Below are 17,623 nucleotides of genomic sequence, written 5' to 3' on the forward strand. Positions count from 1 at the left end.
CAAAGTGTCATTAGTAGAACGTTATCACGCAAAAATAAGTTATTTTGCTGTTTTGTTGATTATCAAAAGGCTTTCGATAATGTCAATCGAAACAAATTATTTTTTAAATTATCACGCTGTGGCATCACTGGTAAACTACTTACAATTATCAAATCACTATATAATAACTTAAAATCCTGTGTAAGATTTCAATCCGAATTATCGAACTTTCGATTTTGAGAATGTATTTATCAATAGCTTATGTGATGGAATTAACTTTAAAGATATATCACTGTTTTTGCTAATGTACGCTGATGATATTGTACTTTTTTCTGAATCAGCCACAGGATTACAAAACATGTTAAATACTTTGTCAGTTTATTGTAACGAATGGGACCTAAAGGTTAACATTCAAAAAACAAAAGTTCTTGTCTTTCGTAATGAAGGGAAAATAAATGCCGCCAGCAAATGGTTTTACAATGGTAGCGAACTAGAAGTTGTTGACAGCTTTAATTATCTTGGTCTTACTTTAAATTTTAATGGTAAATTTTTAAAGTCTCAGTGTATTATCGCCGAGCAGGGTAGAAAATGTATGTACCATATTCTTCGAATTTGTGATAATCTGTCACTGAATATTGTAACAAAACTTCATGTATTTGATACTTATGTTTCAAGTGTTTTGAATTATGGTAATGAAATTTGGGGTTTTAACCCAGATAACGATGTTGAAAAGGTACATGTGGACTTTTGTAAGCGAATTTTACATGTAAAGAAGTGCACTCCAAATTATATGGTTTACGGGGAACTTGGTCGTGTGCCAATGTATAATTTACGTATGATAAAAATTGTTAAATATTGGTTGAAAGTTATCAAAACCGACAATTGTATTCTTCAATCTATATATGATGACATGTTGATTTGCAATCACAAGAACTGTAATTGGCGCTGCCAAGTTAAGCATTTATTATTATCGAAAGGAATTGGTGTTGTATGGTTTAACCACTATGTTAATAATGAAGTTGTATTTCTAGAATGTCTCAAACAGCGTTTAACTGACGACTTCATGCTGTCAGGAGATGAATTTTTTGATAATTCACCCAAATGTATTCTGTATAGACACTTTATTGATAATGTTACCATTCAGTTTTACTTGACAAAATCTATTCCGGAAAATCTTATTAATCTTTTAGCAAAATATAGATTGTCTGCTCACCAGCTTAGAATTGAACAAGGTAGATATGATAGCACAGCAAGACAAGATCGATTGTGTGAATTTTGTAATGTGAACGAAGTTGAGGACGAATATCATTTTATTTTAATATGTCCATTGTACAAAAACCTCAGATCTGCATATATAAAAAAGTATTATTGGCCGCATGCTTCTATGTTTAAACTGGTACAATTGATGTCAATTCATAATAGAAAGCAACTCTGTAATCTGGGTAAAGGGGAAAAGAGTACCAATTCATTTCCCATAGACCTCAATGCTAACCTTTGGCCCTCTCACTAATTAACTATATCGATTTTAAACAAATGACCGCAAACATTTCAAAGTTCATTCCAAGTGTTGATAAAAAATGACAAAAAATATATAGGGTCCCGTGCCTTTTATAGGCCATATTTGTACTTTTTTACAACACATAGCAATCTGCAGTAAATTACACACTTCATTTTAAGCACACCCCTACCATGGTAATTTCCTCAGTCATTTCTCGATTTTGTGCGATAATTTTTCATCCTGGCAATTAATTTGAACCTCTATAATATTTCTTTCAATTCCAAATAATTTCACTCTTGATATTAGCCAATCACGCAACACCTAGACATTTATACCTCCGCTCAATCTTGGGGTAAACTGCGTCCGGGTTACGCATACGGGGGTTTGGTACTCTCATTCCAAATTAAAAAGTGCTTTACTCTTACGATCTAGCCAAACTATCGTCTAATGTATATGCTGGTTTTTGTTGGGGTTTTTTTAAATGTAAACTTGACTTATAACTCTCTTCATGTATGTCCATCCTCTAATATTCACTCCACTTTTCATATTGTATACACCTTTTTGTTTATACTCTGTAATTGAATATGTATTATGCTTATGAGCCGTAAGGCTTAAAACTAATAAACAATACAATACACAAATTCTCAGTGTCTGTACTGTGACGCAGGGTGCCGGCACAGCAGAATTTTTAAAATTAGCACAAATACATAACACAGAATGTATTCTTAACCAATTCCCTAGATGAAATGGCTTAAAGCAAAAGTATAATTATTATGTGATCAAAAGAATATTCCATGGTGTGTCTCGTTGGATATGATTAGAACTTGTTTCCAATCCTTTTGATTTCATCAATTAAATATGTTCAAAACGAGTTGTGTATTTTCTATCCCCAAACTTGATGGATAATAATGTCCCAAAGACCATGTTTGATGTATCATGAAGTCAAGTGGTGTCATCCGTAAGAACGGGAGCTGCAATCCGACACAGTGAGAACTAGCTCTCTGGCATGGATTGGGACAAACTAAAGAAATACAGATACACCTGTTATTTGATACTAATAAAAATATACAGCGCTCGATTTCAGGTTTCATTTCTATCACAATCTCAAAATTTTGATATCAGAAAAGTTTCCAACATGTTTCACTCTACACTTGACAAACTCGGTCATTTCTGTAAGCAAATGTGTATCAGGCGAAGCCCGTTACTTTTTGTACGTGTACTTACTTTTACTTACAGTGATATACCTGTAGTATCTTGTATCTATCGTGTAAGTAATTATATAAAATGAGAAAAGCAGAGGTAACTTACACATAATGTAATGTAAGTTCTTGGATGTTGAAAAGTATATGGACCGGTCAATATTTATTTGGGGGTTAGGACAGGTGCAAAATGCAATAGGACACACATTTATTTTGACTTGCATACTGATAGGACTCCGACAGTTTTATTTTCAACACTGATAGGACAGCTCTATTTTTTTGCAAATGAGCAAAAAATATTATAATGTATTTCAAACTTTTAATTCAACTATTTTACAAACAGTAATACTGAGTTGTGTGCATGCTTTATTTCATGTCCAAGTTGAATATACTAGAGACAATGTGCAATAAAATACTGGACCTTTGAAGATTTTTAATATTAAGACATGTAATTAAAAGTAACAAAATTAAAGCTAAAGTCTAAACACATCTTTAATACATGTAATTTGATAGTTTGCCATTTTAATATACAACCTACCATTGGGTCAAATGCTGTCTGTATTGTTTCATACCGAGTGTTAGGCCGTTCTTGGCACACTGATTTTGACTACGGATAACTCCGTTTACCTGATCAAGATATGCGGCTCATGGCGGGGGTGACCGGTCAACAGGGGATGTTTACTTCTCCTAGGCACCTGCTCTCACCTCTTGTATATCGAGGGGTCCGTGTTTGCCCAACTCTCTATTTTGTATTGCTTATGGGAGTTATGAGATTGATGTCACTGTTTGTTACATGTATCTTCACCTTCGATAGAGAATACTGAGATGTGAAAAATACTTGTAAGTACATGAGACAACAATTCAGTAAAACAGTCATTTGAAAATAAGCAAAATGTAGCACTTTAAACAATTTTAACAAAAAGAAAAATATGAGATGAAAATAATGAGATTTGTAACTTCACTAGACAAATTACCGAACCAACATGGCAAAGTAAACAAAAGATTCTCAGGAGCTTAATCCCTCAGCTGATCTATAACTGGAGAGACAAATTTTAAGTGATAATTGTGAAGAACTCCAGAGGTTTTTAAAATGAAGTAAAAATGTTGTTTAATCATACATGTATTCATTTATTTATTAGATAGGACACACATTTTTTAGTTACACATGTGATATAGGACAGCGACGGTTTTGGGGTTGTTGTTTTTTTTGGGTTTTTTTGTTGGTTTTTTTGTGTATTTTTAGAAGATAGGGCATAGAGGTTTTTAAAAACGTAAATATAGAATGCATCGGTTCCAACCCCCCAAAAATATTGACCGGTCCCTAATTCTGATATTTTGACTTTTATTAAGTTACAAATAAAATGGAAAATAGGGTTGTGTGGACATAATCAGACGAGTAGACGGAGCTCAGAATCTGTTTAGCCTATATTCATCCTGGTAAAGTTGGTGGGCTTGTAGATACCTTGAGGATCAAATTACTTCAGTCTGTACATCAGAATTTTTTCCTTTTGCTTTCTTTGGGTATCTGATTAGTTGGGGTCACGACCAATAACCGTCCTCTCATTGGTGATTACTGTCATTAACATGTGTAGCCACTGGTAAATCTTGATTTGGACAGAGGACCCGGTGGTTACTCGTTTGTGGTGGTCTGTTGTTTCTCCTACACATTGGTTGTGGCAAACATCGCAACTGATGAGAAAATGCAGTTATTAGTTTTGCTCGGAAAGTCTCCAGTATTCTGTAACTGCGACTTGTAACAGGACGGCAACAACTTTCAGTGTCTAAGCTATATTGTGTAATTGATATCTGAGGTCTGAACATGATTTTGAAACTTCCATTAGATAAAAGGGAACAGTGGGGCGTTTGTTTGTTTGTTTGTTCTGAAACACGTGGGTAGGAGGTTTACATCAAAGTCAGATTGCTTGACTAATCAAAAATCACGTTTCCCTTTTTATGTCAATACTTGTATTTCATATTAGTGTAGTTAGTATATCATGACCCTAAATTACATGTAATCTATACATACTGGTGCACAAAACATGCTCTAAACAGATGCCCCTTTCTCGCTTTTGATTTTCTTTCATTTGGCTCAAGCCGCACCATATATACCCCATCAGAGTACTGTGCGAGGGGATTTAGACTAAACCCCATCAGAGTATTGTGCGAGGGGATTTAGACAGTTACAGTATACACAATCAAGAACTTTGTCTGCCCTTCTTAACAATTTGCGTTTCATATGGGGCCATTCATCTTCCCTCTCAGCTACAGACCTTTTGTTGGACCATGCATGTTTTCATCTGAATTTCTTCAGCAACTGACCACGTGTCTTAGTTTCGTATTTGCACCCATCTATATACTAGGAATCATGGTGACACCTACATGTTAAACTTTTTCATTAAGCTCTCAGCTACATTTGACATGTATCCTAAAATAATTCAATTCTACACATGTAATATAACTTCAAATATGGGATATTTCCACTTTTGAAGAAAGTTTACCATGCCTATAGTGCGAAACTGTCCCTTAGGTGCTACCTCACGAACGACCAACGTGAAATCTTAGTCCCTTTAAAGTTTCATTTTTTTTCTCTTTGTTTAAATTTATCTATCTACATGTATATATTGAAGGTTCACATCCGATGTAATCGTCGAAAATAAAAAATTAAAAAAAAAGATGGATTCTCTTTCTATTTTAAAGAGAAAATAATCAAGGTAGATACATATTTATTGTGCAGTATCAGTTGATGTTATGCTACGAGTCTGTTGACTTTCCACGGTTAATATTTTTGTTTTATGGAGAAGATTGTATGCCCCCTTCTTGTGCGTTCTCAGTTGTTTATTCACTTAATATAAACTCATTTAATCGAGAGCCAATACAGATGTTCATAAATCATTCAGTTTCATTCCGCTCTAGTCTTTGAAATATCGCAAAAGTTGAGTCAGTCGCGGCTTTAGCTCTTGTAAACACTATCAGTTATTTTCCTGTCATTAGGCAGACCTGTAAACTGGTAGCCTCGCCATCAGACGAGGACGGTACCCAGACAGTAGCCATTCGAAATTGTTCCATCAACGAGACCACCAATCAAATTGGGGAGATGATTAATTAGCTGTTGAAGAGTGTTTTAATTTAGCACGGGATTGCACTTAATATGATCAACTTTTATTATCCGTGTACGTGAATCCTCGTCAATCGGACGCTAATGACGATCTAATGGGCTAACTTGTTTGAAACGTGTTTCCTTTATCTCTTTAACGAGTTCGATAAATTACATATGTAGCACTTTCGACTCCTGTACTGCTTTTATGCAAGGATTCCGTAAAGGGTTGAGTGTAAGAAAATACTTGACAGGCCACATTCTTGTAGAATAGAAAATTTCAAGAAACTAGTTCTTTTTGTCTGAATTTCTTTTCTAGCAGACAAATCATTCCATTTTTGGGGTCCTAATTCGGTTCCATTTGGCGTGTTTGGTCATCTGGATTTCAACAGTTGTAGAACAATTTAGTAATTCTATTGACCCAAGCAAAATAAATGTATTATACATTTGTATATGCTGACGGACTTTAAAAACACATACATGTATACGTTTTCCAAATATTTAAATTTTGATAATATTTATAGCAAATTTCACTCACCACACTATCGTGCCGGTTTTTAAAGTCCACTACATGTCGTACCCGCGTTCATTATTCACACGATGTGAGTAGCATTGCACGTAATTTTTCGTGCGCTATTCAAAACTGTTAATGAAAAAATAAATCTAGTTTTGTTGCGATAAAATAATTCTGCTGGTAATTGCAGATGTAAAAATCAACAGTTGAGATAAAAACAAAAGAGTGTACCGCGTTTAAACAATGAAATACGAAATCAAGCTGTCGGTATGCTGCAAGCAGGCGTTAGTCAGCGGGAGGTAGCTACACGTTGTAATTATCATCCTTCTACAATACACCGGTTGTTACGGCGGCATCGTTAGGATCGTCTAATACCTTGTGGACCGTTGGCTGACAACGCCACGTCAACAAGCGTACGTTCGGGGATATGTTGCGGCTGCTGCGACTACGGTGAAGCAAAACTAGGTCCATTCCTCCAAGAACAGTATCCTGAATATTGAAACGTAAAATGGAAATTCCAAGATTCATTGTAATTTGATAGCAGTAGAAGTTGCTAGACTGTTAACTCTCACTTTCATGTTGCGAGGGTTGTGTCATGTTGCGATGGTTATGTCATGTTGAGAGGGTATGTTGAGCTTTTGTTAGTGTTGCAATGGGCGTGTATTACTATGCCCTGTTAGTGTCCCAATGGGCGTGTAGTTTCGTGTTCTCTTGGTGTCACAATGGGCGTGTAGTATTATACCCTGTGAGTGTCACAGTGGGTGTGTAGTATCGTGTTCTGTTATTGTCACAATGGGCGTGTAGTATTCTGTTCTGTTATTGTCACAATGGGCGTGTAGTATCGTGTTCTGTTAGTGTCACAATGGGCGTGTAGTATTCTGTTCTGTTAGTGTCACAATGGGCGTGTAGTATTCTGTTCTGTTATTGTCACAATGGGCGTGTAGTATCGTGTTCTGTTAGTGTCACAATGGGCGTGTAGTATTCTGTTCTGTTAGTGTCACAATGGGCGTGTAGTATTCTGTTCTGTTAGTGTCACAATGGGCGTGTAGTATCGTGTTCTGTTAGTGTCACAATGGACGTATAGTATCGTGTTCTGTTAGTGTCACAATGGGCGTATAGTATCGTGTTCTGTTAGTGTCACAATGGGTGTATAGTATTATGTCCTGTTAGTGACACAATGGACGTGTAGTGTTCTGTTATTGTCACAATGGGCGTGTAGTATCGTGTTCTGTTAGTGTCACAATGGGCGTGTAGTATCGTGTTCTGTTAGTGTCACAATGGACGTGTAGTATCGTGTTCTGTTATTGTCACAATGGGCGTGTAGTATCGTGCTCTGTTATTGTCACAATGGGCGTGTAGTATCGTGTTCTGTTAGTGTCACAATGGGCGTATAGTATCGTGTTCTGTTAGTGTCACAATGGGCGTATAGTATCGTGTTCTGTTAGTGTCACAATGGGTGTATAGTATTATGTCCTGTTAGTGACACAATGGACGTGTAGTGTTCTGTTATTGTCACAATGGGCGTGTAGTATCGTGTTCTGTTAGTGTCACAATGGGCGTGTAGTATTCTGTTCTGTTATTGTCACAATGGGCGTGTAGTATCGTGTTCTGTTAGTGTCACAATGGGCGTGTAGTATTCTGTTCTGTTAGTGTCACAATGGGCGTGTAGTATCGTGTTCTGTTAGTGTCACAATGGACGTGTAGTATCGTGTTCTGTTATTGTCACAATGGGCGTGTAGTATCGTGCTCTGTTAGTGTCACAATGGGCGTGTAGTATCGTGTTCTGTTAGTGTCACAATGGGCGTATAGTATCGTGTTCTGTTAGTGTCACAATGGGCGTATAGTATCGTGTTCTGTTAGTGTCACAATGGGTGTATAGTATTATGTCCTGTTAGTGACACAATGGACGTGTAGTGTTCTGTTATTGTCACAATGGGCGTGTAGTATCGTGTTCTGTTAGTGTCACAATGGGCGTGTAGTATTCTGTTCTGTTATTGTCACAATGGGCGTGTAGTATCGTGTTCTGTTAGTGTCACAATGGGCGTGTAGTATTCTGTTCTGTTAGTGTCACAATGGGCGTGTAGTATCGTGTTCTGTTAGTGTCGCAATAGGCGTGCAGTTTCGTATTCTGTTAGTGTCTCCATGTGGTCTGTGTTGTTTGTATTTGTGATGAAGAATTAGGTGGTACATCTGTATCTGATTGCTACCAATCATCAAGGAGTGGAACTTTGCTTTAGGGCAATATTAGCTCTAATTCTAAAAATTTTGTTGTAAAAATGTTCTATTACGAAAGTTTTGTATGTAACTTCAGTCATAATTATTTCTAAAATCAAAACTAAGTTTAATTTTTTTTATCCAAATAAAGATTTAGATTCTATTGAATACATAGCATTATATATAGAAATCAATTTTTGTGCGGGGAAAACAATAATATAATTTTGCTTCCTTAAGAGAGGTTTTCCAACACAAATATAAGTTTTTGAACCTTTTTTCTTCTATCAATGAAATAAAAGGCAAAGGGCACTAAATTAAAGTTCCCTAGTCGTTATGATGGGATTTACCGCCAAGCAAGGATAAACTATAGATGTGTGTAGTGGATCGTGTGGGGTTGTTAAATATTTTAAAAGGTCTTTTGGAGTCTGCAACCTACTATGTGGATGTTTAAAAAAAACTCATGGCTCGTACCCCACCCCCTTGAAATTTACTGGTCCCACTACTGAATGTAGATCATGGAATTTGCATTAATTATATATCAACGTTTTACCAAAATATAAAGTGAAAAGTTTATATTACCTATTTTGTGAAACAAACTAAAAAACACCTGAACATACAACAATGAGCCCTTGTTATCCTGATAACGTGAAATAATAATGGGGAAATGTGTGAAGTACGTGTACCGTGAAAACAGTGACATTTTGATTTTAGATCGATGTACATGTAGCTAAATATGTCAGCTCTCAGTTTGTCTTTGTTTAAAGATAGAATGTTCTGAAAATATTTCTTCAAACCGAACTTTTAATAGATGCAGTTGAATATCATTACGTGTATTCATGCTGTCTCCAAAGGAATGGCGTTTATCATTAAAGACATTGACTGTCTCAGCTCTCGAAAATTGTCAACTTCAGTAGTACTATGTTTGTTATGTTACAATGACTGACTTTGTTACAGTAATTACAGACACGTGACATGTAGCATCCAGTGGCGTAGCTTCCATTGAGGCAACCGAGGCAGCTGCCTCGGGAAAAAAAACCAACACTTTTTACGTTGTTAAAATGTCGATAGCTTCTGGGGTGCTGCGCCCCCAGACCCCCTGCCTCGGTAATATTCGAACCCAAGCTACGCCTATGGCACGTAGCTATGTACGCCCCGAATTTCCTCTACCTATGGCATCGTTTTTCAAAGGGAGAGGAGACGTTAACTTCACAATTGTCTAAAATTCTTGACAAATATTTAAAAAAAAATTAAAAATTCTTACCGTTCAATGATACATGTACAATCAACAGAGCGGGATGCAATCAGCCAATATAAATGTGATAATAACTAACTCTGCACATGTACATGTTGTTATATTCCGGAATAAGCGGTGTTAACCCAATATATTTTAATTTTATTGTTATAAAATAATCGATAGTGTGTGCACGAAGTGACGAATTCTGCGATTATTTCTGGACATTGTGAATTTAAGACAGAATTCAGTATCTACAGTTTATTTTCTATTCATTCATTCGTTTGGTCTTGACATGGGTGTGGATATATGTGTAAACCACGCCTCGGTAAGAATTAATAACAAAACGAAAGTACATTCGATGTGCGTGACTGTTTGTTGATACACAGAGGTTTAATGTTTTACACATCATGCAGCCGTGGAATTGCTTAATTTTATTCGTATTGTGTTTTCCGCTTTATGTATCCAGTGAGGCAGATGTCAAGCCGTCTCCTCATATCACAGAAATGACAATTTCTGCCAAAACATTCGCACGTTTTAGCCAAGTGACAGTTGCTACCGTTGTTTCGAACAGTGACGAGGCGAGCCGAGAGGCAATGTTTGCAGTCCAGGTGCCTACCTCGGGCTTTATCTCGGGATTCCAAATGACCACAGAGAACAAAACGCTGAGGGGTCTTGTGCAAGAGAAGTCGATAGCTGACAAATCATATGACAAGGCCAAAACCTCCGGCTCTTCCGCCGGAAAAGTCAGCCAGACCCCGTCATTACCTGGTCGCGACATGGATAATTTCGCCGTATTCATAAATGTAGCAGGAAATTCTACTGCAAAGTTTGAACTCGCTTATCAAGAGGTAATAGAGAGAAGACTCGGAGTGTTTGAGCAAAAAATCCACGTGGAACCGATGCAAATTGTTCCCAATTTGTCTGTTACGTGCTCTATAGAGGAGCCACAAGGAATTCGGGTATTTAGTTACATCCTCCCTAATCAGACAGCGAAAAAAGAGAGTTCTTCTACAGCCGTCGATATCAGAGCCACGCCCAAGAAAAGGATAGTTGAATTCCGGCCAAGTATGGAACAGCAACGGATGTACGGCGAGGAAGGAGTCGGGGGAGATTTTATAATATCGTACGATGTCGCTCATCAAAATGACGGAGGAATTGTCTTAGTTCAGAACGGTTATTTTGTTCATTATTTCTCGCCAAATGGACTTCAAACATTGCCAAAAAATATTATCTTTGTTATTGATATAAGTGGTTCTATGTCGGGATTCAAGTTGAAGAAAGTCCGCGAAGTCATGCAAGTTATTTTAGGAAAACTGAAAGAGAATGACTTTTTCAACATTCTTCTCTTTGACGACAAAGTATCTCTATGGAAACCTGAACCTGAAAGAGCAACCGCACACAATATTGAAGTTGCTAAGAAGTATGCGGACGAAACTCTTGTTGCTAGGGGCAGCACAAACATAAACTCGGCTTTGCTTGACGCCATTGATCTTCTGAGGGGCTTATTCAATAGAGAAAATGGTAGAGGAAAAGTAATCGTGTTCTTGACTGACGGACACCCGACCGCAGGAGTAACGGTCCCCCAACAAATCCGACAAAATGTGAAGAAAAGTAACGAAGGTCTGTCGTCCATTTTTGCCTTAGGTTTCGGGTTTGATGTTGACATGCCGTTTTTAGAAGCTTTGGCTTATGAGAATGGGGGATTCGCTCGCAGGATTTACGAAGAATCTGATGCCAGTGAACAGTTCGAAAATTTTTACGATGAGATTTCCCGTCCGCTTCTGGTGAATGTCCGTATGGACTACCCGCCCTCAGTAGTTGTAGTTGAAGACGCCACAAATAGAAAGTTCCCTCAATACTTTGATGGTTCAGAAATTGTTGTATCAGGTAAATTACGAGATAGGCTACGTGCAGCTGACTGGCAAGCTAAAGTGACGGCTGAAGGCGATAGTCGTCTAGAATTTACCGCCACGCCCAAAAATCTGTCGGATGTACCCGATGTCACGCCTGATTTTGTCGAGCGATATTGGGCATTTTCAAAAATCAGAGAACTATTGAAAAAGGCACTCATTGCTGAAAAAACAGAACAGAGGTTTTACCGCGAGCTGGCCCTAAATATGTCATTGGCTTATCAGTTTGTGACCCCTCTGACATCAATGGTGGTAACTGAGGCGGTGCACGCCAGTACTGAAATACCTCGCGGAATTATTGAAAGGGATGCATTCATGGTTCAGAGTTCAAATGTCCGTTCTCATGTGGTGGCAGGCAAGCTGCCAACTGCATTACAAACTAATGCCTGTGGACGGTTGATACCTCGTTTTGCCGCCTTAGTGCTGGGTTTGATATCAGTTGTGATTGCATGAAACTTTGCACCATGAAATGAAACTGAATGTATATGGATGTATTTTTAATTCCATTGATAATTTCAACATGTCATGTTTGCAATGATGTTGTTTCTTCGTCCATGATGTGTAATTATGTATGAACATGTTTCCTTTGCATTCCTCTCCTTGTATTCGTCTCAGATTAGATTGCATTGTAATGTGTTAGGAAGTGGATATTTTCTCCGAATGAGATCCATAAACAATTGACAATTTAAAAATATTTATAATGCCGCTATGTACAAGGTTGATGTCCTTTGAAGGTATTTAGATACTCTTTGGATGACATTCTAACATGCATGGCAATGATACGCGTCGATGGACTTGACATCTCTACATTAATCATTTGAATTGTTGTTATTATTATATGTGTGCTAAGGCTAATTTGGTAACAAAATATATTTTTTAAAAAAGAGAAAAATATCATAAAAATTATATTTATGGACATTTCACCATGATATTTCTGCGAAGTTTTTGTCAAAATTCACATGTTTTATATTTTTAATACTTTTTTTTCAATATGTGTATACAGAGTTTTTTTTAATGTGTTCCTACACACAAAATGTCACCACTCAATTCAGGCATTTACTTTGGCGTCAAAAAATATAGTTCCTTATCTACTTTCAGAAGAAAATGATAATAAAAGAATTGTTATGTTTTTCATTCAAATTATCATAATTATTATCTTATATACCAAACTTTTGCAATTTCAACTGCCGTTCCTTATCTGATCTCTGAGAAAAACTTATTAAAACAATAATACAAAAATACTTTTCAAGCTAAAATGTCATTTGAATAATGTAGTTCATTATTATCATAATGATTTTTTTTCTAAAACAGTATATACAGTAAACATGGGCTCTGACATTCAGTAGAGTTTACATTTCATATAAGATGATGTATCTTTTCTGAATATCGCTGTGAAGGGATTTCAAAACTTTACCTTCCTGCACCGAAATAACAAAGGTCATTCATTTTATCTCATTTATAGTCAAATTTTTATGCAACGAATAGGCCTACAATTTTAAAGGTTTTTTTTTCTCAAGCTGACACAAGATTTGGGAACCATTCGCCTGAAGAAAAAAAAAAAGGAATTGCACTCATGATACTAGTATGCGATCGCGGCCATGACACTGCTCAAGTCCGTAATAGGAGTTATTATCCTTTGCGAGCATACCTAATTATTATCTTGTGTCGTTTCCACGTTGCAACAAGTGCTATTAAAGGACAGAACTGGAGAACTGTTCATTCGATTCGTGAGTTGCAGTGGGGATGGATTATACATTTCGTGTGTACAAGATTAAAGCCGGAGAATAGACAGACTATCCTACTTAGAGGTGTAGGTCCTCCGAGAATAGACAGACTATCCTACTTAGAGGTATAGGTCCTCGGAGAATAGACAGACTATCCTACTTAGAGGTATAGGTCCTCGGAGAATAGACAGACTCTCCTACCTAGAGGTATAGGTCCTCCGAGAATAGACAGACTATCCTACTTAGAGGTATAGGTCCTCGGAGAATAGACAGACTATCCTACATAGATGGAGGTAAAAGTCCCAGGAGAATTTCCCGCTTCTTTAAGCTATTAATGTATATGTATGATTGATTGATGTTTTCCGCCACACTCAACAATTTTCAGTTATCTGGTGGCGCCCAGTTTTTATTGGTGGAAGAGAGAACCCAGATACAATGTACCTGGGAAGAGACCACCGACCTTTCGAAAGTAAACTGGGAAACTTTCTCACTTACTGGGGCGCGAACGGGATTCGAACCCGCGCCGACAGAGGTGATTAACGTATATGTATGATTATTCAGAAAAACAACCATGTTGTATCTGTTTACAATATGTGGTAACAAAATACATGTTTATATATATATATATATATGATCCAAATAGAAAGAGTTGATATCACACAGTCAAAATAATTCAATAAAAAAAGCAGGAAAATATACAGTTCCAAAATATATTTAAATATATTTAAATTCTTAAGAAAGCGCTAGTGATTTAAATATATTTTGGAACTGTATATTTTCCTGCTTTTTTTATTGAATTATATATATATATATATATATATATACATGGATATATATTATTATTATTATCATATGTATGAGCTTTTGTTTTGCCATGGTATTTTCAATCAATACTATATTATAGTATGCATGCGTGTTATAATTCTTTATGCGGTTTTCACTTTTTTCAGATTTATTTATATTGATGATTTATATAATTTGGTGGCAAAAGCAGGTTGTTGAGTATTTCGTTCTTGTTATGTTTCTAATAAACTTTTAATATGCGATTTACCCGGCTGAGAATTTGAACAAATGTCAACATATATTTTCATCCTTCACGCAGAGAATCGTCAGCTGAGTTTTGCCGCCGTATAAGATTTTTAAAACCATAATTACGGACCGTATCTCAAGAAAAGAGACTTTATCTCACTATTTTAATGTGTAAGTAAAGCAATTTTCCGGTTCATGTGTCAAACTAGAGTCGGAGCGATGCAGCATCAATGTCAACAGTGATATTTTAACTATATTAGAAATTTGAAATGAGCACGCTGTGTTACGTGTGAAGAAACACAGTTCTTTGTTGCACGAGACAGATCTACTAGCGAGGTTGATTGATATAGAGGGGGATTAAACCGCACGTTGTCGTTTTAATGGGGTACTTGGTGGCTAATTAAATTGTATGCGGATCTATGCAGGTGCGCTATCTATTTCTTGAAGTGAGAGTTTTTTAAGGAAACATAAACAACATTGACACGAAGACTCGTATTACATCACGCTTTTGATAGCGCAGGGTCCATAAAACAATCTATTTAGTGCAGCAACTTCACCTCCTCTGACGATGAAAACGGGGAGTATGTCGGTAGCCTTCAATCCCTATGACAAATACTTGATTTTTATTCCCAAGGCAAACTCTTTTTATATAGTCATATGAGTTTTAAATAGAAGTTCTAATTGTGACTTAATGTTTAGTCACGTTGACTTCTTCTAAAAATGCAATGATTGTTCTGCTATTTTAAAATATTTACTGATTTACAAAGGGTTATTTCGTTGGTGCGATTCTTTTGCGATTTCGTCTCTAATTTAAATTAAACCGCTAAATATATATGTGTAACTATAGTTTTAATGTCCCAATTGACGTCTCCAAATGAGTGGAAAATTTTCGAGTGGGACGTTATACAATATACAACCAACCAACCATGTCCCAACTATGTATATTCTTTCGAAAATGATTAATACAAATAATGTGTTAGAATTTGTTTCAATGTCACTACTTCAAAACTGATGTGTGGTCTATACAGTATTAGAAATTGGACCGGAAGTGAGAGAAACGCATCTGGTTGATGATGGCGCCACCTGTTGCCGAGATTCTGCAATCTCGGGCAAGGTCTCGGAGTGGCATGTGTTGCAGATAGGGCTTTAGTAATGGTGAGACATACCTGTTACAATACGGTATCAAGCCCTTGATGGTTCATATCTCAACATGATTACTAATCACCGCTTGATGAGTTCTTCCCGTGAGAGTAAGACATTGTTATATTAACATACACAATCAATGCATAAGTCAAGGTCATAGTTTGTTACATTTATGTTTACAATTTATTCAATAAATTAAATACTTTATCTAAGATTTTATTATTTCTATAAGATGAAATTAATTCTTGGCAATTTTGAGATATAATTAAGAATTTGCTATTCATTGTTTTGAAATTATTAATTTAGCACCAATGTTTGGTTGTTGTTGTTTTTTTTTTTTTTTTTTTTTATCTCATTAAGACTTGAACAAAATTGTTGTCTGCCCGTGAAACAGACGTAGATAAAATTAATAATGATAATGACCAACACTTCTATTAATATTTCTAATGAATTATTCAAAACTATTTTTGTGAAGCATTTAAAAAAAAATTACGGATATAGATTATGCAATATCAAGCAATTAAACTAAAAACTAGAAAAAGCGTTAGTGATCTTTGTTACTGTTGTTGTGCGATTTATCTGTCTATGAACGCTTGTATCACTGAAAAAATCAAAGAAATCAATATTTTTTCCTTTGAAAATTCAAATTCCTCCAAAATAAGCTGCACACATATTAACTGTTGTTAGCAATTCCAAAATATCCAAGTATTGTGCGGTTTTTGTGGTAAGTCCATTGTAGATAATTCGATATGGAATCAATCTGTCGATCGTCTCTCTAAAAACACCGGTTCCCTCGCTATCTTGATTGCAGATGGGGGCATAAAAACCGGAACAATTCAGGGAGTAGACATTTAACAGAACACTAATTTTGTTTTTATAGTTGCTAAAACTAAAACTTTATCAAAGCATTTAAGATAACATTTCACAGATATTTAAGCAATATGTAAACAAGTTCCTTAATGACTGTTTTAATTGCAGAATCTGTTACAACCCAACACGTGTGATAATCGAGATGACCATTTCGACAGAATAATAAACAGAGCGGATCCGGTTGGACTCCGGAGACCAATTTAATCAGTGGAAATCGGTTGATAAATACAACGACCATCGAGATAAACGAATCCCTTTATGACAAACCCTTTAATTGTTGAAGTTGAAGTTTTGCCTAGAACACCCAGTTCTTCTGTACCAGATTCTAAGATGTGAGAATTTTGAACCAAACAAGAGATCATATTGCGAACTTAGGATTTGACATTGTTAAAAGTATTTTTATGAAAAGAAAAAAACAGAGAGAAAAGAAGAAAAAGATTCAAATATCATAAAATATGTCAAAGGATCTGCTGTATTTGTCATTCCCTTCAAAGGAAAAGTTCATTTGTATATATTACATTCACGGAATCATTTCTCTTATATTTCTTTTGAAATTGACATTGTTTTCTTATCATAGACAATGAATACATGTTTGTTGCAAACTAGTTCGATCCGGGTTTTTTTTTTTTTTTAGTTAACACTGTCCGCGTAATCATTACCAAATATAGAACGTCGTCAAGGTCAAAGATTGTGTAGCGGTCAGCCGGATTCGATCGCTGGTGGCCAGTTACTTCAGTGGGTAGAGCACCTGACTAGAGATTCAGGGAGCCCTAGTTCGAATCTCGGTCTGATAAATTGCATTTTCTCGCTTCCTGTTACATATGGTGCCGTGACCAGCCCCTGGAACTGACAGGTTAAAATGCCTGCGAGGGGATTAAGATCCTGGGTTGATGTATTCGGGGTGTGAAGACATTTCAGGAGGGAGGAGTGTAGCGGTCAGCCGGGTTGTACATTTTCACCCTTCCTGTTACAGTTGCAGTGGATGTTCCATTTAAAGTAACGAAATGGTCAACGATATGATATTTCAGTACTTAAATCTAGCTTATATATTTTTTTAAAAATACATAAAAACAAAAAATAAAATGTCTTTCTTTCTTGTTTTATCAGGTGATGAAGGTAGCTAAACATTGCAACAAAGAAAGCATTTTATTGTTTAAATAACAACAACAAAAATTTATTTTTTATTGCTATATAAATTCAAACACGGTGTACAAT

General features: G+C 36.2%; 1 protein-coding gene and 1 long non-coding RNA gene across 2 annotated transcripts; both read left to right on the forward strand.

Moving 5' to 3' along the window:
- The first annotated feature begins 9,870 nt into the window (after positions 1 to 9,870).
- LOC125650926 (uncharacterized) lies at positions 9,871 to 14,414 on the forward strand. The gene is made up of 2 exons (XR_007361190.2): positions 9,871 to 10,057; positions 13,160 to 14,414. It is a non-coding gene; the product is annotated as an uncharacterized LOC125650926 (long non-coding RNA).
- Positions 10,057 to 12,782, forward strand: LOC125650925 (inter-alpha-trypsin inhibitor heavy chain H4-like). The gene has a single exon (XM_056166506.1). It carries the CDS (start codon positions 10,140 to 10,142, stop codon positions 12,093 to 12,095), a length of 1,956 nt encoding a protein of 651 aa, XP_056022481.1. The 5' UTR covers positions 10,057 to 10,139; the 3' UTR covers positions 12,096 to 12,782.
- Positions 14,415 to 17,623: the final 3,209 nt, after the last annotated feature.

The sequence above is a fragment of the Ostrea edulis genome, chromosome 5, assembly GCF_947568905.1.
Source record: "Ostrea edulis chromosome 5, xbOstEdul1.1, whole genome shotgun sequence".
Classification (NCBI taxonomy): Eukaryota; Metazoa; Mollusca; class Bivalvia; order Ostreida; family Ostreidae; genus Ostrea; species Ostrea edulis.

Excerpts from the sequence above, each read along its gene's own strand:
- LOC125650925 (XM_056166506.1), top strand. The coding sequence starts at position 10,140 with ATGCAGCCGTGGAATTGCTTAATTTTATTCGTATTGTGTTTTCCGCTT.